Source organism: Henckelia pumila, chromosome 4 (assembly GCF_033568475.1).
Source record: "Henckelia pumila isolate YLH828 chromosome 4, ASM3356847v2, whole genome shotgun sequence".
In the NCBI taxonomy this organism is placed as follows: domain Eukaryota; kingdom Viridiplantae; phylum Streptophyta; class Magnoliopsida; order Lamiales; family Gesneriaceae; genus Henckelia; species Henckelia pumila.
Window position 1 is genome coordinate 88,964,602 of NC_133123.1, and position 24,597 is coordinate 88,989,198.

The following is a 24,597-nucleotide window of genomic DNA, read 5'->3' on the forward strand; positions in this document are numbered from 1 at the left end:
TGATAATCAAAGGTTAGGACACGAGATATCTCAATCGCTACAATCAGTGCCCTTACAACCGCTTGGAATACCGGATACCAGTCGATAACTGAAACAGTTATATCTTAAGTAGATCATGCTTTATAAATTTAAATCACAAATCCATGTAATTCAATAATCCTCAACAATAAAGCATGCTCTCATGGAATTAAATACACAGTTAAATAATTCAAACACATGCGAGGAGCCAATACACGTAGACTCGATCTACCCCGCTCACTCTAGTTCGACCAAGAATCTTAACTCTCTGATACCACTTAATGTGAGACCTCGGTTCTAAACATCAATTAAAGGAGTAATTAAAAATAAGCAAGCATTAAAAGTCAACACATTTTTTTTTTATTTTTTTTTTAAAAGGGCCCGCGCGGCCGCGCATGACGCCCTGTCCGAAAAGGGGCGCAGACGCACGAGCGCGCGCTAGGATGCGCGGGCGCGCCTCCCTGGCTGCTCCGGTGCTGGAAATTGCCAAAATCAAGAACATCAAGCCATACAATACTCCGAAACATAAACATGCGTTAAAAACTTGATTCCTCAAATTAAAACATGAGTTCTGGAGTTCAACAACTAAACCAAAGTCGAGAACATGCAACAACAATATAACGATGAAGTTCGATAACTAAACATGTTCTAACATAAACTAGATTGACATGCTGGAATCGACTTCTAGACCAAGTCTCACTTCTACATCTTTCCCTCGAAGCTAACCATGCCTCTTCTGACTTGTTCCTGACCCACCTGTTGCCAAGTACACATACAAAACAAAGCAACAGCCGTATAACCGGTGAGAATGATAATCCCAGTAAAAGCAACATATCAAGTAATACAACAATAAACATGCTTTCAAGACAACAATGTAATCAATAACAATGAAATGAAATGCATGTCTTTAAACCGGGATATCAAATCTGATAAACGAGGGATTGCTGCTGTGCTTTTGGGATCCCGAGGATGAGATCACGTAACGACTCACCGACTCTCCCAATCGAGGTGGTGCCACGTATCCCACTCCTCTAGACTTTGAGCAACTATAATGAGTATGCTAGCACTAGGCGAAACGACTACGACCTAGGCCACTCAATTATAGTTCCCAAACGTCTAAACAAAAAGGGCGGTTCTGCCCGCTGAATCAACGTAGGCTCAAGATGAATGCATAACAGAAACATAAAATATAAGCCACATAGTCAAAAGCAAAATCAATCAACAAGGCACAAGTTCCTCATGCTAGAACATGTGTAGATGCAATATGTGATTTGAAAAGGGGAAACTCGAGAACCAACAGTCCCGAGTATGCTATCCCGCTACGATGACTGCTTTTACCTTTCAAGGCAGTAGTTCCAACTTCTGGGAAGCTACAACAAAAGATTGAATCAAAGTCTAACCAATCTAAACAACAACAAGGCTCAAGGTAATTCTCTATACCGTTCTTCGTCCAAATCTCTGAAACGAACAAATGATGCTAACCCTGGGCTTGACCACTCCAAACGAATCTGTTCAGATACAAATCAAAGATCAATAACCATGATCAACTTACAAGCCAAGTTCAACAACTCAAAAACGGTTCGAAATCCCAAAACTCAAACCGACGGCATAACGGCTAAAAATTGAACAAACCGGAAACGCAGACAGCAGTTCAATATCGATATCAACTCATATCAATGCTAATACAAGCATAACAAGGCAATCCCAACAAATCTCAAAACCATAATTTTCGAAAATGGCTTTCAAAAATCATAACAAATCTGAACGTAGCTCTATTTCAAAACCGATAGATAATAAACGATTAGAACTCTGTCAAGAACAACATAATCGAATCTCGAACGATTCTAACAACATCCAAAAACTAGAATGTATCCGATCGTAGAAAAACTTACGATATAACGGAGCTCTCGCTGCAGTGATCGATAATCTGCCTTTACAAAAAAATTCCAACGGCCGGATCGAGCTCGGACTGAAATCAGAAAGCTTGGAAGCTCAATGGGACGTCTTCAATGGAGGATGCGTGCAAGGGGAAGGAGAGGGAGAGAATGGACCAAGTCAAACTAGACAAGATAATATATAAAATCCATTATTCGCATTTTAGTCCTTGAAATTTCCAAAATTTGCAAAATAGACCCTGATCAAAATCAAGTCGGCTCTTGAACTCTGTAATCTCTGATTAACTCAAATAAACTCATTTAAGATAAAAACGGGGCATTACACGTGGCTCATCTCAAAAGATGGACAGACACAATATGATATGCACATGCTGCAGAATAATATGGCACACAATGCAACATATAAGCATGCAAACCCGCTGGCTATCTCAGTCAATACTTACGTACCTTATTAAAGGTAGTCCTAGCAGTCCCCCTCTAGGTTTCAAGCCTATCATCAACTCTACAATGCAAATACTCATGCATCATTTAATAAGCTCTAAAAGCCTTAACTAAGCTTTTGCATACTCTCAAATAATTTTAGGAAGCAAAAGCTATATATGCGTTCGTCGTCAGCCCGCTGATGGCGACTACCCCAAAATTTAGGCACAGCTCCGCTACGATGTCGGGATCGCTCCGCTACTTTTGGATTACCAATAGGACGCCTAGAACTCTCTAGATCTGACTAGAAAGGCTAAGAAACGAGAGAGAAGATAGGAGAGAGGCGAGTTGAAATGAGGCCTCGGATCCCATATTTATAGATGCAAAACGGAACGTCCGTTCTTCCATCGTTGCGTCCGATTTTCCCATCACGGTCGTAAGCAATGACGTCACTTTGCTGACGTCACAGATGACATCAGCTGACCAGAACGTTGCGTCCGATCCATGAATGTTGCTTCCGTTCTTGGTCCCCCTTTGGGCCATTTCCGATCATTCTGAGTCCATATCTGAAGTCCGTTAATCCATCTGAAATTTTCTTAATCATGTTTTACTAAATCAAAACATAAAAATACGATTAATTACACATTAAACGCTAATTACGGGTATGGGTCACTACAGATATAGGCACACCAATAACAGTCTGTAACACTTTAGTAGGAGAATAATTTGATAGGTTGTCTCGATCCGATCAATTTCGTTCTTCAGTCCATCAAATACTTCGGGTAATGCCTGTTAATAGTACACCATCCTAAAACACGACCTAACACCTGGTTTTTAACTGTTTTCTGTGCTTCCTGTTAACTTATTTTTATTGTGTTGCTCATGTGTTAGCAAAGAAAACTTTTATGGTGCCGATGATATCCGCATTTCTAAGCCAAACAGGAATGGGGAGAACACCATATTAGACGTTCCACTCTATGTACAGCCTATCAACGATCCTCCGGTTGTTAAACATACCTTCATACCTTATCAAATGAAAAGAGTGATGCAATACTCATCTTTGGTGGACAAAATGGCAAGTTGGACCTTTTTACTGATCCAGATGTTGTCTATTTTCCCGGTAACAACATGGAAAACCGAACTTACACTGTTTCAAGATGGCATAATGTTCAGATACAAGACCCTGATTTCCGGTTAATGTAATGATGTTGTTCAGGCAACATGATTAATTTTCTGCTCCTGTCTTCGGTAGAAGTGAGTTATGGATTCCTGCCCAACTAATGGATTCAACAGAAATAAAACTGAAATCTAGACATCAATGGCAGCCACTGCAAACATTTGTTACCATATCTAAGAATTTCCTAGTAAAGGCAAAAACTATCACATTTTGTGATTCAATTGAAGAACTTCACAGTAAAATGGAACAACTAATGTTTCATGTACTTACAGGACCCTTTTCGGTACATACTGTTTTTATATATAAACTCGATGAATTTCATCTAAGATTTTATGTATTTCAGGAAGGTAAGCATGGTGCTTTCTTGACATTGACAGTAAATGATCTGGGAAACCATGGATGTTATCTGATTTTCAATGAAATGATGACGTCGTCTCTTTTTGTTCAGTCTAATGTGAATCCGATCAGGAAAAGGCCAATGAGTTCCTTTGCCGCACATTGTAAGTTGTAAAATTTAATATGATCATTATTCTCTGCATTCTTAACAAATATTTAAACATCATCTGTTGTTCACTGGTCTCAATCTGCTATTGTGCTGTAGCTGTCGGAGCAGTTATCAAATCCATTTCAGTGCTTTGTTTGGGTTTGATGCTTCATACGATGTGTTATTCTTCTCCAAGAAAAGAAGAGAGTAGGCTCAGCATATTGAGCTCTCCGAATTCCAAGATTTACCCAAACAAGCTGTAAGTTGGCTTTTTCGCAGTGTCCATGATTTTTAACTGTTTTTTAACGCATTGGATTTGTGTCACCTGTAGAATATTCTCTATTAGCTAATTGTAAAAAAACATTTAGGATTTTATTTGTTACACAATATATGTATATATATTGATTTTGCATGCAGTTGGCTGTTGACTTATCTGAGAATGAGAAATTATCTATGAAGATTTCTGCCTGTCTCTTGGTGATAGTCAGGAAGAAACTCAGCCTAAGAAATTTGAGCCTTGAACTTCTACAAGGGAATGATTTTTATTTTTATTCTTATTATTTGTATATAATACCTTATACTTTTTCAAACTAATGTGATAAAAAGAAAGTGGAAAATAGGTCATATTTGGTTATGTTTCTAATGGTTTGACAAAAAAACATATATTTAATAGTATGTTCCAACTATTGAGTTTGAATATAAGAATTATGTTAGATTATATTTTCAAACTAAATGATTTTTACTGTAACAGCCAAACCACAAGAAATGATTGGATAAAATGATATCAAATCAAGGTTTTCATAACTATATATTGAACTTTAATCTAAAAAATAATGGAATACTTGTGTGATGTTTTCATTTTATTAACTAAAGTGAAATTATTAAAGCATTAACTTTGACGGGCAGGGGGATGTAGAGTCAATTTGAGAAGCTCATTTCAACTGGTAAACAAACCAAGAATGCAATTATTTATCAATACCTGCAAACGACCCAAAATCAAGGAATTCTAATACTCCGTCAAGAACGCATAATAGACTAAACATCTTCATATTCTTAATATCTCATCAACCATTGGTGGTCGAATCTATTCTACACCTAATGAAATTTATGAGAATGGAATGGAATGAAATCAAATAACATATACAGGAGCCTACCACATTTGATAAATCCAATACCTTCCTCTTCGTGTGCAATATAGCATGGACTGTGCCATCATCCAGTTGCACGAATTTCATGTCAATCTCAAGGATTTTTCTCATCAAAGCCAAGAGCAAGCTCATTTCATGAACCCAGAGAATACATTGATTTCCCTTGTTCATCTGCATTAACAACATTCTACAGGCATTTCAGATTTCTCAGTTAAGATATCAGTTTAAAATTGTGGTCACATACAAACCTTAAATGGCATGCTTAGAACCTTGAGGAGATGTGTATGATTATGCATTGCCATTAGTCAGTTGTATGCTCTAAAAAAAGAAGACCTTAATATGCCTCAAGAGATTCACAAATACTGAGAAATCCCTCCATTAAAATAAGAACAGCCCCATCCAATCAATTCTCCATTCTTAAAATTACCAAGAACTCCATGCATTTGCATAATTGCACATCATAACAAACTCACACTTCTTGAGATCAAGTATTGAACTGCATGCTTATGACTTGCACAGTGATGGTGGATACATCTACCAAAAGTCTGCACATGAGCATATTCCTTCTCTGAAATGATGAAAGCAATTTGAATCCCTAAGAACAATATGGCATTGATAAACCTGTGATATAAACTTCACAGCATTATGGCAGTCGCCACAAACTCGGAGGTTCTTGTATATCCGAATCGGAGCCCCCATTGGAACATAAAGGATCCCGAAAGCCACCGCCAATTTTTCGCTATGATAGGCAAGACCACATTCCTTCGCCTCTTCATTCATATCATGAAGAGCAAAATTTGTGTCGGGAACATATCCAGCTTCCTTGATTAACATTAAGACTTCATCAAGTTTCAAGTAAATCTCGTTCGCCTTTGGATGGCTCCGATCTTCACACGTAAATACATGTGCTTTGCTATTCAGCTCAATCCAACTACATCCAGGCTCCTTTCGCAAACCCTTTAATTTCATCTTTTTTCTAACTGTGGCAGCTTCTTTCCACTTTCCAGTTGATGAATAAATATTTGATAACACAACATACGGGACAGAATCTCGAGGGTTCAGTTCTAGAAGGGCGGTTGCAGCTCTCTTTGCCAAATTAATATTCTTATGCGTTCTACAAGCAGCAAGCAATGCTTTCCAAACCGCTGCGTCAGGTTTGATGTCCATTTCATTTAATAACTCCTCCGCCTCATGCATTTTCCCCGATCGGCCAAAAAGATCAATCATACAAGCATAATGATTTGGACCAGGTCTTATTCCATAATCTTTTTGCATGGATTCAAAGTAATATCGCCCACGTTCAACAAGGCCTGCATGACTGCACGCAAAAAGCAATCCTACAAAAGTAATAAAATCAGGCTTTATCCCACTAGCTATCATTTCATCATAAATACGAAGAGACTCTGATCCTTTATGATTTTGGGCATAACCAACAATGAGAGCCGTCCAAGTGATCACATTAGAAATTTTCATCAAGTCAAAAACCTTTCTAGTGTCTTCCAAGCACCCACAATTCGCATACAATGACACAAGAGAATTATTAACGAGTAAGTACGAACCATGCCCAGATTTTATGGAATGTCCATGCACCTGCTTCCCAAAATCTAACAAAGCCAACTCCGCACTGGAACTCAAAATGCTGGCTACGACAACTTGATCAACATCCATTTCATCCATTCTCATCTTACAGAACAACTTCAGACTTTCTTCATGATGTCCATTGTGAGCACAACCGGTAATGACAGATGTCCAAGAGATCACATCGTTCTCCACAGAAAAATTTAACAATTTAAAAGCACAATCTAAATCATTCTGCTTGGCATACATATCAATAAGAGCATTCCTCACTAGTTTGTACCCATCATTTCCAGATTTTGTAACCAAAGCATGGAGAGATCTGCCATTCATCCCGTCTTTCATTAAAGCTAAAGAGTTTATAACAGAGGGATACGTAAATTCATCAAGTTCCATCCCTTTTGCACGCATCATTACGAATAATGATAATGCTTGTTCAGGAACATCCTGTCTTACACACCCAACAATCATAGCATTCCATGAAATCAAATCATCATCCTGCATCGATTCCACCACTTTCCAAGCCCTACTCAGGTCTCCACATTTTGCATACATATCAACCAATGCACTTTGAACAAACACATTACAACCAAAACCACCACGGACAACACAACTATGCACTTGTGTCCCAAATTCAATACTAGACACAGCCGCACATGCTGTGAGCACTCCTGGAAAAGTATATTGGTTGGCCTCAGCCCCCTCTGCCCTCATTTCCCTAAAACAGTAAATCGCGTCCACAGCATCACCATTTAAAGAATACCCATTAATCATGGCAGTCCAAGTTACATGATTTTTCCTACCTTGCATCCCCTCAAAAAGATACTCTGCTTCCAAAACATGAAAGCATTTTGCATACAAATCAATGAGTCCAGTAACAACAAAAGCATTCATATTAAAACTAGACTTGATGGCATAACCATGAATTTGTCTGCCACCTGAAAGAAAACCTTTTATAGAGCATAGTCTAAGGATACTACCCAATGTAAAATGACTAGGCCTGCAACCCTGAATTCGCATCTCCCAGAACAATTCAAAACTTTCTATGTCACACCCCATTTTGCAGTACCCTGAAATAAGTGAGGACCAAGTAACTACACTCCTTTTTGGAGCATCATCGAATAGTTTCCTTGCTTCAACAAGCCTTCCCGAATTTGCATACCCAGCTAACATTGTATTCCATGTACACACATCCCTCACGGGCATTTCATCGAACACTTTTCTAGCATCATCACATCCACTGGAATTCAACAACCCACTCAAATATTGATTCGCTTCAATCAATAATTTATTTGTACCGTCAACCTCCGCGCTCAAACTTCTAGATGCACGAGAAGCCAATTTGTACATCGCCAAATTTCTAGCTCCTGCCGCCTTTAGAGGAATCCATGCAATATACGCAAGATTTTTTCAACAAATAAGCTGGTGCGAACTCGTCTTCATCCTCGTTGGCTTTCGGACTCGCTACTGTCGGCAATGCGAATTTGAACGAGCGTTTTCCCCCTTCTCGTTTCACATGTACAAGGATGTTGTACGGTCCATGGGAAATATTTTTGATAAATTTATTATTACTAGCAATCATGCACACGTTGCTGTGTGTAAATAGTAAATGAAAATTATGTAAGGTCAAGAACTCTGTGCCATGACCAGTTTTTTTATGATTCAGTCACATTATTTCTTATGATTCAGTACCTGTTAGTTTTTTTTTTTTTTCACTCCCTAATCAATTAAAAATTTGTTTCTACTCCCTGGGCCTAAAAATCAATCCATGTGTCATGATTTTGTACTCAATTTGAAATAATTAATGTCAAAAATATATAAATCAATACATAAATTAAATGTTTTTGTACTCAAATATCTTAAATTAATACTCAAATTTTTTTTTGATTTTTGAGATTTTCAAAATACTAATATATGTAAAAAAAATGATGAACAAATATTTTAATATAAATATTTTGTACATAAACATTTATGTATAATAAGTTTTGGTAGTAATAAAGTAATTCAAGTATTATACTCAAAATCTTGATTTTTGTACTAGATCTGAAACTATTAGTACTCAAATATTGTATATTAATACCGTATATTTAACTTTTTGTACCGTTTTTTATCCATGAAAAAAAGTGAGATCAGGGAGTTCAAACAAAAATTTCTGACACAGGGACTGATTCTTAATTTATACTTGATATTAGAGACTGATTCCCAAATAGCATGTGCCATGAGAAATATATTTAAGGGTGAATTGGTTTTCAGTCCCTAAATTCAAAAGCAAATTAAGAATCAGTCTCTTGTCAGAAAGAATTTGTTTGCACTCCCTGGGCCCACATTATTTTATTCGGATAAAATTAAATACAAAACATTGAAAATATGGTACAAATACAAGATATTTGAACACTAATTGTTCAAGATCGAATACAAAAAATACAATTTTGAGTATATAATCTAAACATCTTTATTAACGTGAACTTGCAACATGTGTTTGAGTACTCAAAAATCATATATTTGTACCAGATCTAACACATTGAGTACTCAAAAATCACATATGCGTACCATATTTTCAATGTTTTGTACCGATTTTCATCCAAATAAGATAAATGTGTTATTAATATCAATATTTTTTAGTACTCGAAAATCATATATTTATACTAGATCTAACACATTTGATACTTAAATATCATGTTTTTGTACCATATTTTTCATGTTTTGTACCGAATTTTATCCGAAACAAAACATGTGGGCCCAGGGAGTTTAAAAAAAGTTTTTTTTCTGACAGGGACTGATCATTAATTTTTGTTTAGGTTTGGGGACTGAATTATAATTAACCGTATATTTAAACTCAAACTGCAATTTCAGTAACTCATTTGTCACCAAATCAAGGTCTATTGACAAGACACTGTTACTTTCCTGCAAGATAATTGGAGGCAATTTAAAAGAAGAAACAATTCTTTAATTAAAACAAAAAACAAAGAAAGAAAGAGAACAAAAGGGAAAGAGAAGACCCTAAATTATTCAACATGAGTTCTTTCATGGACATTTATTAAAGAGCGTACGAATAAAACAAAACACTCATATTCTAATTTTAATATTAGAATAACAATACTTATACCCCTTAAAAATAAGATTAATTTTTTTTATCTATTAAACTTTTTTCTTATTTTTAAAATTTCAACCATCTTCCATTTGAACAATCTGCAACAGTTATGGATTGAGATTAGAAATACTTGAAAATTAATAACACATTGGAAATAGAGACAAAAAAATTCAATCATATTTTTTAAATAATTTAAAACACAATGCTTACACAAATAATAAAATAGAAAAGTAATAAAATTAGTATAACAGCAAGAAATAATAAAAATTACATAAGCCAAAGTAATCGTACCATAAAATAAATATACGACGATGATGGTCTTTGTTATCCTCTGGAACCTGAGATCAATTAGATAAATATGGCTAAAAATGTGAAGAAGTGTGAGCAACATAAAATATGTAATGTTTGATTTAATACATAAAATTACATTACCTGAATAAGTGACGAAATTGTGTAAAATTGTTCTTATTTGCATGTTCCCATTTGGGAGAGGAGAAATAATTATGCGCACAAATAAGATGAGAAAAGATGAAAAAGGTAAACTGAGAAGTTAATTCAACCGTCTGAGCCACGTTTTCATTTTTCTGTTACTGTGTTAAAAGAGCACATTCGTGAAAACAGGAGTACTGCCCATGTACTGCATCCAAATGTCCAATTTTTTTGCATTTAAGATGTTCATGTGAACATCTCAAATGCAAAAAAATGTGGGTCGTTGAATCCTTATTCGAGCACTGTTCGGATGGGGTAGCATAGACTAAACCCATGAAAACATATCCGAAGTGAAAAAATTAATTACCACGAATTTATTATTTTGTCCTACCTTGACTGTATAGGAAAGCATAGAAGGTAGGATAAAATCCGAGTTTATAAAAAAACAAAAAACAAAAAAACAAAAACAAAAACAAAAGCCATAATCATAACAGTCGTACCAAATTTTAGTATAGTAACTAGATCTTTAATAAAATATAAAAGATTATTATTTTTATAATAATAATAATTATTATATTATATTATTTTTTTCATTAGTTTTTTAATAATTATTTTTATTATAGGATTAAGAGAAATTTCGCCCCGACAGGCTTCATCATTTATCATTTGCCACACAATGGCAATACGTTTTTATATGGATTTTTTTGTTCTTATTTGGTGAAAATAAAAATTTATTTTGAAAAATAAAAATTAAATAGTTGCACTTGTTCTCCCTCAAGACCAGACCCGACCCTCCGACACTTTTAGGTAGTGTTTGAGAGAATTTCTAATAAGCATTTCTCAGTTTTTCATTCAAAAAATTTTAATAGCACTTCTAACCTTTTTCTTCACAAAATTTTGAAATTTTCAAAATTTTGAGAATGAAAAGCTGCGAAATACTTCATATAAATTATTCCGAACACTACTTTAAACACATTGACTTTTTCCATGCCACCCGCCGTTTTTGACATCCAAACAACCAAAGTTGTACGAAAAATGGAAGCTTACATACACTTCAATCACCAAATATCGAGTTACTTGCGATTTCTTGCTCAATACAATCTCATCAAGGTGTTACACCAGTTGCACAACACAGATGCATTAATATATAAATACATATATTTTATGTAAATTTTAAAGGAAAACAAAAGAAGTGAAATATTGTTTTACCTAAAGCGCCGATCACAATTTGCCAAATGAGCTCCAGTTGAGCTGGATCAGAAGAAGTAAACGCAAAAAGCTGAATGACGGCGCAAATTTTCGATGTTTATGGGGAATTTTTGGGTATGTATTGTAACACCTAACTAAATATCACAAATACATCACATTTAACATGTTATTGTTTTTTTTTTGGGCTTTGGCCCTAGCCCTAATAAAAAACAAGGGTGCGTTCCATTTGCTTGTGAGAGCAGCCAGAGAGAGTGAGAGCCGAGAGAAGCATTCCATCCTTGAGAAGGGTCGTTCCCCCTTGTGAAGTCTGTTGTTGTGTGAGAGCTGCTCAGAGGGAAGGTTGCTTTGTGCTTCCTTTGTAGTGACCCTTACCTGGATCACCTACTAAACAGAACTTAGGCATGCAATTAACTTAATTAAACGGATATCAGAATAAACTGCGGAAACCATAAAACAATATACAATCCCAAAGTTAGGAATCTGTAAATACCCAAATATTATACAACCAGATCGAACAGCTGAATCAAGCTAATAACAACAGAATAAAACCTAGGCGAAGCTCCAGCTGGCCAACAACTGCCTAGCCCCTCTTGGATCCACCCGCCTCATCCAATCGCAAACCTGCCCCATGGAATAGGGTGTCCAGAAACACAGAGTACGAGACGTGAGCATAAAACGCTCAGTACGAGAGTATGAGTATACATGCATGCAAAGTGAACTCCCTATAAACTCGAGGTCAAAGATCAGATAACAGAAACAGACCGGGCCCTGGTATGTAGCACGCTGTGCCGTCGCTTCAGGAGGTGGCTCCCATACCATAATACTAGTGGATATGCCGGACCCAAATCGATGGAAGTCCAACCACTAACAGGATAGGGAAAAACCCTACTAACAGACATCTCGAAGGAGATAGCTCAGTATGCAAATGAATGCAGCATAAATCAATGACATATAAATCATGCAGTCACATAATATATGCATACTCAGTCAGGATATCTCGAACAGTACTTTCATACCTCAAATATTAGGCAAGTGCTATCAGCCCTAGGTCCACGCCTATAATCCGCGCTACACTGCCAAATGATATTACTATCATTAAAGCGCTCTAAAAGCCTTAACTAAGCTAAAACATACTCCTAAATATTTTTAGGAAGCAAAAGCTAAACCTTCGTCCGTCGTTAGCCCTTTGCTGTCGATTGCCTCAAAACTAGGCCACAGCTCCGCTACGACGCCTGGATCGCTATGCCACTTCCGAATTCCCGATGGAACGCCTAAAATTCCCTAGATCTGAGTTAGAAGGCTAAGGAATCGAGAGAGAAGAGGTGATTGGTGCGTCTAAATCTGAATCTCGGCCCTCCTATTTATAGACGGAGTTCGGATCGTCCGAAATGGACTTCGGAGCGTCCGAACACGATCGGACCGTCCGACCTCGACTTCGGGTCGTTCGAACCCAATAATACGTCATTGCTTACGTCAGCACAATGACGTCATCCATGACGACTGTCGGCAGCACGTTCGGAGCGTTCGAACCACTCTTCGGATCGTCTGAACCCTGACTTCGGACCGTCCGAACCTTGACTTCGGAGCCTCCGAACTCGATAACCCTCAAACCATTTTCAAGTGTTCTGAATCCAATTCTGGACTCCGTTAACCCATTAAGAGTTCCCTTAATCACGTTTACTCTTAACTAGTAGGATTAATGAATTGATTAACACTTAATCACTGATTTCGGGTACGGGCTACTACATTCTCCACCACTTAAGATGTTTCGTCCTCGAAAACTGATCTTAAGTACTGAATGTAAAATAGAAATCAGAAACATTCTTTATTCCATTCAAACGCTTACAGAGTTTACAACTGAATACAACTAAAACCGAAATTAAAACAACTCAGGATGGTCTTCACGCATCCTGTCCTCAGAAAAGGTGACACTCTCAGAAACACTTTCTCCCCGACATCGAACTGCAAAGGCCTACGCTTAGTATTAGCATAGCTGGCCTGACGATCCTGTGCAGTCTTAATCCGTTTCTTGATCTGATCAACAATGTCTACCGCCTGCTGGATAAACTCCGGTCCCTTAGCCTGTCTCTCCCCCATTTCTTCCCAGAAGAGTGGAGTACGACAACGTCGCCCGTACAACGCCTCAAAAGGTGCCATCCCAATACTAGTATGATAGCTGTTGTTGTACGCGAACTCGATCAATGGCAAATGATCCTGCCAGGCTGAACCAAAATCCATGACGCACGCTCTAAGCATATCCTCCAAAGTACGGATAGTGCGCTCTGACTGACCATCAGTCTTCGGATGATAGGCAGTACTCAAACTGAGAGTAGTACCCATCGCACGCTGAACACTCCCCCAGAATCTAGAAGTAAACCCGGGGTCTTGATCGCTGACAATGCTCACAAGCACTCCATGAAGTCGAACGATCTCCTGAATGTATAACCGAGCCATACGATCCACATTGTACTCTTGGCTATAGGTAATGAAATGCGCTGAATTGGTGAGTCGGTCAACCACAACCCAGATAGCATCACAGTTCCTCGGGGATACCGGCAAATGGGTCACAAAGTCCATTGTGATAAACTCCCATTTCCATTCAGGAATAGGCAGACTGTGAAGCAATCCTCCAGGTCGTCGGTGCTCTGCCTTGACCTCTTGACACACCAAACATCTCGAAACAAACTGATAAACACTACGTTTCATTCCTTTCCACCATAAACGAGTACGTAGATCCTTGTACATCTTGTTGCTCCCAGGATGAATACTCAACTTAGTGTGATGCGCCTGAGACAAAATCTCCTCTCTCAACTCTACATCCTGCGGAATCACAAGTCTACCAGACAATCACAGAAAGCCATTTGACTGATAATGAAATCCAGATGAGCTACCCTCATTAGCAAGACGAGCTAAACGCTGGGTCTTCGAATCAGACATCTGAGCATCTCGAATCCGCGAATACAAAACTGGCTCAGATAATATCGCAAACATCTGGATACTCTGCATACCTTTCTTATGCTTGAAGGTATAACCTGAAGTACAACAGTCATTGATCGCACTAGACATCAAACAAGTTTGAAGTGCGGATAGTAGCACCTTGCGACTCAAAGCATCAGCAGTGAGATTAGCAGCTCCCGGATGGTACTTAATCTCGCAATCATAGTCCTTAAGCAAGTCCATCCAACGTCTCTGCCTCATGTTCAACTCCGCTTGAGTGAACAAATACTTGAGACCCTTATGGTCGGTGAAGATCTCAAATTTCTCGCCATACAGATAATGACGCCAAATCTTCAAAGGGAACACAATGGCTGCTAACTCCAAATCATGGACTGGGTAGTTGTCCTCGTGAAGCTTCAGCTATCTAGAAGAATATGCGATCACATGCCCATTCTGAGTCAGGACACAACCTAACCCCTGAGGAGAAGCATCAGTGTACACCACATACCCTCCAGATCCTGACGGTAATTCCAACACCGGCGCAGAAGTCAACCGCCGTCGAAGCTCACAGAAGTTCTCCTCACACTCGGAGGACCACTCAAAATCCACACCCTTGCGGGTAAGCTGCGTCAAAGGTCAAGCTAGCTGAGAGAAGTTCATAATGAAGCGACGATAATATCCTGCTAGACCCAGAAAGCTACGGATCTCAGCAACCGTCATCGGACGCGACCAATTAAGCACCGCCTCAATCTTTCTTGGATCAACAGAAATCCCCTCCCTGGATATGATATGGCCAATAAATACCACTCGATCCATCCAAAACTCACACTTGCTCAGCTTGGCGTACAACTGCTCATCTCGAAGAGTCTGCAGTACCAACCGCAAATGAGAAACATGCTCTTCCGTATTGCGCGAATACACCAGAATGTCGTCAATGAAAACCAAGACAAACTTGTCCAAATACTCCCTGAAGACACGGTTCATCAGATCCATGAATATAGCCGGCACATTAGTCAAACCAAATGGCATCACTAGGAACTCGTAATGCCCATAGCGAGTACGGAATGCAGTCTTGGCTACGTCCTGATCTCGGACTCTTAACTGATGATACCCAGATCTCAAGTCAATCTTGGAGTAAACTGATGTGCCCTGCAGCTGATCAAACAAGTCATCAATATGAGGCAACGGATACTTGTTCTTCACAGTGACTCGATTCAGCTGCCGATAGTCAATGCACAACCGCATAGACCCATCCTTTTTCTTTACAAAAAGAACAGGAGCTCCCCAAGGAGATACACTAGGACGAATGTATCCCTTGTCCAAAATATCCTGTAGCTGATTCTTCAATTCACGCATCTCTGATGGAGCCAGACGATACGGTGCTCGAGAAATAGGTGAAGTACCCGGCATCAACTCTATGCCAAACTCGACTTCCCTAGTAGGAGGAAAACCCGGAATCTCATCAGGAAAAACATCTGGAAATTCATCCACAATAGGAATACTCTCTATCCCAATACTCTCAGCGGACAAATCAACTGCATAGATAAGGTAGCCTTCCCCGCCAGACTCTAGAGCTCGACAGACTCTCAAAGCTGATACCAAAGGCATCGGGGGTCGTGCTCCCTCTCCATAGAAATACCAGCTCTCACTCCCCTCCGGATGAAAGCGTACTAATCTCTGGTAGCAGTCCACTGAAGCTCGATAGGTAGTCAACATATCTATTCCCATAATGCAATCAAAGTCGTCCATTGCAAGAACCATGAGATTCGCTAATAGAATGTTCCCCTCGAACTCTAAAGGACAACCCATCACTAGACCCTTAGCCAAAGCAGATTGGCCCGTCGGAGTAGAAACAGACATCACTACATCTAGTGCAATGCATGGTAACTTATGCCTCTTAACAAAACGTGCAGAAATGAAGGAATGAGATGCACCAGTATCAATAAGTACAAGAGCAGGTATACCATAAAGCAGAAATGTACCTGCGATGACTTTCTTATTCTCCTTCACTGCCTAATCATGTCTCAGGGCAAACACCTGGCCAAAAGCTCATGGCCTCAAATGAGAACTCCCAGCAGGCTGTCCCTGCGACCTTTGCTGAACGGTGGCCTGAGAACCAGATCATGAACCAGAACCAGAACCACCTCCCTCAGATAGTGGACAATCCCTCCGGATATGACCAGTCTCTCCACAACGAAAACAAGCTCCAGAAGCTCTACGACATTTGTCGGATGGATGGTTCTTCCCACAGTGATCACACTTGTCCTTCTTACCGAAACGGACAACACCAGCAGAGCCAGAGGAAGAAGAAGTAGATCCAGACTTCTTGAATGATTGGGCACGGGGACCCAAAGAACTAGCAGGTCTCGACTGAGAGAAAGACCTGTTCCGCCGAATGCTGTCCTCCGCCTGGTGACAACGGCTCACCATACCCTCGTAGGACATGTCTTCACCAACCACCACACGATCATGGATCTTAGGGTTAAGGCCCTGAAGGAATAGATTATACTTCATCCCAGAGCTATCAGCAATCTCGGGGCAATAGGATAGCAGATCAAAGAACTTCTGCTGATACTCATCAATAGACATGGCTCCCTGTCGTAGACTTAGTAGCTCACCCGCCTTCGACTGACGGAGTGCAGTAGGAAAATACAGCTTCTGAAATGCTGTGCGGAACTCGGCCCAGGTGGCCACTCCTCTCGCCGCAACAAATGGTGCAGAAGTAAACCTCCACCACCTGCGCGCACGTCCATCCAGAAGATAACCCAGGGTCTCCATCTTCTGCTCCTCGGTGCAGTGAAAAGTCTGAAAAGTCGTCCCCATGTGGTCTAACCAGTTCTCCGCATCTTCCGGAGACTCACCTCCAACCAAGGTCTTAGGCCCCATCTGCAAGAATCAACGTACACTGAAACGGTCCTCATCTCGATGACGATAGAGGCGTTCCAGACGAGGCTCCTGGTCGGCATCACCCCAACGCCCACCAATACTGCCATGAGAACTCTGGCCGTCGTTAGCCCTTTGCTTTTGATTGCCTCAAAACTAGGCCACAGCTCCGCTACGATACCTGGATCGCTATGACACTTCCGGATTCCCGATGGGACGCCTAAAATTCCCTAGATCTGAGTTAGAAGGCTAAGGAATCGAGAGAGAAGAGGTGATTGGTGCGTCTAAATCTGAATCTCGGCCCTCCTATTTATAGACGGAGTTCGGATCGTCCGAACTGGACTTCGGAGCGTCCGAACACGATCAGACCGTCCGATCTTGACTTCGGGTCGTCCGAACCCAATAATACGTCATTGCTTATGTCAGCACAATGACGTCATCCATGACGACTGTCGGCAGCACGTTCGGAGCGTCCGAACCACTCTTCGGATCGTCCGAACCCTGACTTCGGACCGTCTGAACCTTGACTTTGGAGCCTCCGAACTCGATGACCCTCAAACCATTTTCAAGTGTTCTGAATCCAATTCCGGACTTCGTTAACCCATTAAGAGTTCCCTTAATCATGTTTACTCTTAACTAATAGGATTAATGAATTTATTAACACTTAATCACTGATTTTGGGTACGGGCTACTACATCCTTCGTAGGTGAATGCGTGTCTTCTCCTTTCTATTAGCTTTGTGTTATACTTAGTGTCGTTGTCTACTCTCTCGTTCTTGTTCCTGTTCGGGAGCTCTTTTTGGGTTGAGGGCTATCGGCGTGTGTTAGGATTGGGGAAATATTTGTGGTCTTCGTCTTGGTTCTTGGTGAATCGGAGAGAGCGTAGCGTCTGAGCCTCGGAAACTATAATATATATAGCTTGTTGCCGCTGTTGTTTTTCGTTTATTGTTTGCTTCTCCTTTTCTTTGTGTTTTTCCTATTGCAACTTAGGATCAAGAGGAGGAAGCTTGACGAAACAAGGAAGCAACGGTCATGGGTGTACACCTCTGGGTACCATCAACCCTGGTGATTCTGTCCCTCGGCCTCAACATCGAACTCACCTGCACCAAGAAGGTGTAGTGAGTCTAAATACTCAGCAAGTATAAATCGTGTAATAACAAGGATTAAAAATACATGGAGAAATACTTAAAATATTGTACATATAATACCTTGAATCTTACTCAGAAAAGTTGAATGATAAAAGAGACTGAACTTGAAACAATATGCAAGTAGACTGCTTGCCATGAACTCACACATATCTCACACTTTAAACTTCAACTTGACTCAAACCTTTAAACTTAACTTTTGTAAACTTATAACATCAACTTTAAATTTTAGCTTTAACTTTACTTTTCTCGGAGATTTTAGATCCTCGATTGTGACCCTCTGACTTTTTTTTATCGATCAATGGCTATAGTACTATGCCGTCAAGGAAGCCAAGATTTCTCCCGACCCATCTTGACCTATGTTGGTAAGGAAAGCCAAGATTTCTCCAGCCCGTCCAAACCCATGAAATGTCACAATCAACTCACTTCATTCAAAACTTTACTTTCATTGACTTTAAACTTTAACTTTACTTGAAATGCACAGGAATACCTCAACTTGCTTAAACTTTATTCAATTCGAAGATGAGAATACACACACACACACGTGAATGAGAGACCTTAAGGGATGAAACCCAACTTAAAAACAAAAAAGTTTGGTGAGTAAGTGGCTGCATCTAAGATGGTTACACACTTTGTACTCTCTTTCTCCTCAATCATATCTTATCCCTAGCAATCAAACCGAAAAGCCCTTAAATCAACCTTACCTTAACCAAATTTAATCCCGCTTGAATCGACACTCTCTACACACTTTAAACTAGTCCTAGGACCAGATTATGACATCCAATTACAGCCCAAGCAACCCGAACAAAATGGATTTCCGTGCAGCTCCTAAATCGCCAAAAATCTGCACCAACCGCTTTGACTTAAATCGCCCTTATCCTATCCAAAACTTAACCAATTTAAGCCCAATTTGAACTGAAACAGCCACAACATCTTAAAATTGACCTATTACTATGCCACACCCCGACCAGACCTCCCGAGTCCACTCCCCTGAACCGATAACTAGCAGCCATGCGCAATAGCCTATCTAACAAATCCAACCTACACTTCCAACTCCAACTCTATGCCCCCCTTTTTGCCTTAAACTCAAGCCTTTCCAGCCTATATAACAACTCCACTATCACAATTTTGGCCTCATTTGAAACAACTAAGGCAGCCCCTATCACCAACCATTCAAATTTCAGAAATCGAGCTCAAACAACACGCAACAACAAGCTGATAATTTCAAACACCAACCACCACTTCAAGGCTCGATAATTACTTATAACAAAGATCATAACAACTGCAAAATTTCATGAATCAATCGAATTTTTGGATAAAAACACCTCTGAAAATTTCAGAATTTTCGAAAAGCACAAAAATCCAACAAGACTCAACTCAAATCCATCATATGACTCATTTAGCTTCAAATACATGTGAAATTTCGAAATATATACATGAAACCTTGCTGAAATCTTACAAAAATTCAAACACTAGCTTGCACAACATTAAGATTTCTAAATTTACTCAAGAATCTAACACAAAAACTAAGTAGCTTGCTTCGTGGGTCAAAAGAAATCAAATACTTGCCTAACTTGCAAAATACCAAAGAAAGGAGATGGAACCAGCTGAAAACTCGTGACCAGCAACTAGGACGACCTCCCAAGTGCGAGCTCCGATGACGGTGGTGGTGGTGGCTGGTCGGCGGTGGCCGTAGAAGCTTGAAGGAGAAGAGCCGATCGATTTTTCTTAGATTGAAGGGGAAGGGGCGACTTGGAGGTGTGAGGGTTAGGGTTAGAGTTTTATTTTGTGTTATAATTTAAGTTTTTACTGTGTATGTGTGTGTATGTATAGGTAGGTTTGTGAGTGGGATTTAAAGGTGTTACTAACTTTTAAAAAGTATCACTCAACTATAAAAATTTTGGCTCTAATTTAACTTACACCTTTAAAATACCCAAGTTTGAAAACCCCAAATTAAAATATCAAATTGGATTTTACTAGTCCGGGTTTAAAAATTCTAATTTTTGAAAAAGTTTTAAAATAAGCTCAAGAATGCAATAAAGGCAATTTTTGACACCTGGAAAATTCTTAAATCATCATTTCATCTATTTTCCTCAATCCTCACAATAATAACTCTTGAAATAAAATTTAAAAATTTACCGCAAAAATCCAACATCACCGTAAGGCTGAACCGTAAGTCACTGAACTCAAGAATCTCAATAATAATTAACTTAATATTTGAGCAACTTATACTTTAAAGAAATTTAAAGCAACTAACTCCAAGAAATTAAAATTATAAATATTAAAACGAATTTAGACATGAAATATAAATTATGAAATTCTAGGCGCTACAATTCCTCCCTACCAAATATGGAATTTCGTCCTCGAAATTAAAATTTACCAAAGAGCTCTGGATAACGGGTCCTGATATCCGCTTCTTTCTCCCAAGTAGCTTCTTCATCCAAATGGTTCAGCCATCTCACATTGACCATCAGAATAGACTTGTTACGGAGTCTCCTCTCCTGTCTCTCCAAATTCTGGTCAGGTCTCTCCTCATAAGTCATGTGCGGGGAAAGACGAAGGGTTTCAAAACTAAGCACATGCAAAGGATTCGAGACGTACTTCCTCAGAATGGATACGTGAAAGACATTATGCACTCCATCAAGATTAGGCGACAAAGCCACCCTATAGGCTAACGTCCCCACTCTGTCAAGAATCTCAAAAGGTCCTATGAACCTCGAAGCCAATTTTCCCTTCTTCCTGAATCTCATCACGCCTTTCCTAGGAGTTACTCGAACAAAAACATGATCTCCCACGGAGAACTGCAAGTCCCTCCTCCTATGATCTGAGTAGCTTTTTTGCCTAATCTGTGCATTCTTCATCCTATCCCGAATCTTGACTACAACATCGTTCATCTGTCGAACAATCTCAGGTACCAACTCTGATTTCTCACCAACCTCATCCCACAAAACTAGAGACCTGCACTTTTTTCTCCCATAAAGTGCCTCGTAGGGAGACATACCGATAGTGGACTGGAAACTGTTGTTGTACGTAAACTCCATCAGTGGTAACCTCGACTACCAACTATCCTAAAAATCAATAGCACATGCTCTCAAAAGATCCTCCAAAATCTGAATCACCCTCTCAGATTGCCCATCCTTCTGTGGGTGAAAGGCGGTACTAAACAAAAGTTTCATACCCATGGTCGAATGAAGAATCTTCCAAAAAGACAAAGTAAACCACGGATCTCTATCACACACTATGGAAACAGGGATACCATGTAGTCTAACTATCTCCTGGATATAAAACTCCGCATACTGAGTAATAGTGAAGGTCCTTGTAGTGACCCGTATCCGGAATTAACGATTAAGGAGAAATTAATCGTATGATCATGTTTAGATTAATTGAAACATGATTAAGCAAATTCCAAATGGATTAACGGAGACCGAAAATGGATTCAAGACACTCGAAAATAGTCGGAAAGATCCGGAAAGTTCGAACGATCCGAACTAGGTTCGGAGGATCCTAACTGGGAATGGAGGATCCGAATTGGGAACGAAGCCAAGGATCGGAGGGCCCAAAGAGTTTGGACGATCCGAACTCAGATCGGAGAATTCGATCGTGCATGACCAACTGTCCTGGAATAATACGTCATTGGTGATGTCACAGGGGTGACTTTGGACGATCCGAACGTTGGATCAGAGGCTCCAAACTCGTGTCGGCAGGCGTCCTCTTGAAGCTAGACACGTGTTTGGCTGAGGGAGTTTGGACGGAGGGTTCGGACGGTTCAAACCGGATCGGACGGTCCGAACGTGGGATCGAACAATACGATCGTCGTCTATAAAAGGGGCAGCCGAGATCATTTATCCTTGCACCTTTTCCTCTTCTCCTCTCTCTCTCTTTAGCTAGTATTAGGCTTTCTAGGGGGCCTATTGGGAATCCGGAAGTAGCGGAGCAATCCTAGCGTCTTAGAGAAGCCGTGCCTAAGTTTTGAGATAGCCGCCATCAGCGGGCTGACGACGAACTCAAGTATAGCTATGGTCTCTTTAAATTATTTAGTAGTATGCAATAGCTTAGTTAAGGCATTTAGAGCTTATAAAATGATACATGGGTATTTGCATTGTAGATCTGTTGATAGGATTGGAACCTAGAGTGGGACTGCTAGGACTGCCTGTAGTAAGGTACATAAGTACTGTCTGAGATAGACAGCGGGTTTGCATGCTTATATGTTGCATTTGTGTGTCATATTATTATGCAGCATATGCATATCATATTGTGTATGTCCATATTTCGAGATGAGCCATGTAGGGCCGCTCAGCCCTGTTCAAACGATTGATGTCGAGTGCCCCGCGACCGACGGGTTAGCCGGCATTGGCATCTATAAGACACGGTCTACGTCCGGTAGGAATGAGCAGTGCACGCAGGTTTTGATTCTCGGGTTATACCACTCATGTCCTAGTCTCCATTACTGAGCAGTTGTATACAGTTATCCCAAATATGGTTACCCGGTCATTTGCATGCATCATATTTGTATGTTTTACCTGTGCTTTCGTATTGAGCATAGAGCTCACGTCCAGTATTTTTTGTGTATCTGGACACCCCATTCGACGGGGCAGATGTAGATGCAGGATTGAGCACCAGGAGCTTGGAGTGGCCAGTGACCTTGGAGACAACAGAATTAGCTGTAGGTTTTAGCCTTAGGCATATTTATTAGATTGGGTTGTATAATCGAATTTGTTTGACCGGTTGTATTCTGCCGGTCTGCTTTTATTTAAATCTTCCGCATCAATTTATTTAATGCATGATTAATTATGCTCTAAACTCTGATTAGGTAGTGGATTCGGGTTGGGTCGCTACATTTATTGGTATCAGAGAATCCAAGAGACTTGGGATATAGTATTGAGACTTTGGGTTATCCTTGTAGGATTATTGAAACCTTGGAAGAAATGATGATGAGGCGATTAGATTGCCCGAAGATTATAATCATCGGCAGGATATCTAAAGATTTAGCTTATTGGATGCCAGCAAGTGCGGACAGGAGCGATGGATCGTGTCTGAGTTTTTGCGACTCCTACTAGTGTGGATCCTAGCTTTGGATCGAGTATCGGATGCAGAGGCAGTGACAGAGGATTGGTTGGGACATAATTGATGTTTGCATCTGTACAGTCCGTACCATGATGACACTACTCTGAAGATTCTTCAGTCGTAGTTGGAGAGATTTTCATATAGACCTTCACCAGGGAATGCCTCGAGTGGCTAAGGCATGACTGGTTTCAAGGGTAAGGTCTTTAAATTCATGCAGAACATGGTTTTTCCAATATGTTTGTATCGATGCGTTTGGTAGGCACACGGGAAACTTCATGTTCAAAAGAATGATATGGATGCAAGAAGAACGCTGACGGTAGATCGTGAGCAGAAGAGGTCGACTGACAGGAACTGATGCAGAGCATAGCTGGTTAGCGAGCTTGAGTTATTTCTCTTGAAGTCTTGACAGGACGAGATGCCGAGAGATATTGGGCAGGAGTACGCTTGCATTGATGCATGTGTCAAGGAGAAGCTTCATGTTCCAGAAGTGAAGATTAGTACGATGATTTAAATACTGTATTGTTGTAGTTGTAAATAGTATTTCAGTTGTAATGAATCATCATACTTTGGTTGTATCATTTCAAGTTATTGGATGTACATTTTCATTGTATTTTGAATACTGTATGTATTACATGGTATTGTAATAAAGAAATTGTACATAACTTGAAGTAATGATACATGTATTATTTATCCAGCAATTCGTGAATGATTGCATGATTTTGCTAAGGTTGGCATGGTTTTAGTTGATTGTGTTCAACTACTTGTAACTCATGGGTTTTGAGTAAGCCAATTGTAACTGCTTAACTTGTGGTTAGTCTAGGTGTTTTCTTAGGAATGACCTAGATAGTCAATGGACTGAGTTAGTACCAGAGATGAGTTGATTCATCTAGAGTCATGGGAATATTTTTTGATTTAGAATATTGGGCTTTGTTTTAGGTGGTTTCCTTAGAACAGTAGTCTGTCTGACCTTCGTTAGATTGAGACTTGTGATGATGGGTTTTCATCAGGATGCCAGGTCCAGTATATGCCAAGATTTGTGGACTATGACCATGATTTGACATGAGGAGGCGCGACCCTATGTCGATGTACCTGGGAGCCTTTGTGCTTCAGGGGATGGCAGTGG

The 24,597-nt window shown here is 39.8% G+C and overlaps 1 protein-coding gene across 11 annotated transcripts; it reads right to left on the reverse strand.

The window, feature by feature from the left end:
- Positions 1–689: 689 nt before the first annotated feature.
- Positions 690–8,290, reverse strand: LOC140863155 (pentatricopeptide repeat-containing protein At2g03880, mitochondrial). Of its 11 annotated transcripts, none has more exons than XM_073266351.1 (4): positions 5,391–8,290; positions 5,170–5,313; positions 1,459–1,526; positions 690–774 (listed from the first exon to the last, which is right to left on the reverse strand). In XM_073266351.1, the coding sequence occupies exon 1, from the start codon at positions 8,065–8,067 to the stop codon at positions 5,677–5,679; it is 2,391 nt and encodes a 796-aa protein (XP_073122452.1). In that variant the 5' UTR covers positions 8,068–8,290; the 3' UTR covers positions 690–774; positions 1,459–1,526; positions 5,170–5,313; positions 5,391–5,676. The 11 variants fall into 11 exon arrangements, with proteins under 11 accessions (XP_073122452.1, XP_073122449.1, XP_073122454.1 ...); XM_073266348.1 differs by having other exon boundaries at positions 5,149–5,313; XM_073266353.1 differs by lacking the exon at positions 690–774 and adding an exon at positions 1,132–1,388.
- Positions 8,291–24,597: the final 16,307 nt, after the last annotated feature.

Bases quoted from the DNA above. Each gene is read 5' to 3' on its own strand.
- LOC140863155 (XM_073266351.1), bottom strand. From the start codon at position 8,067: ATGTACAAATTGGCTTCTCGTGCATCTAGAAGTTTGAGCGCGGAGGTT.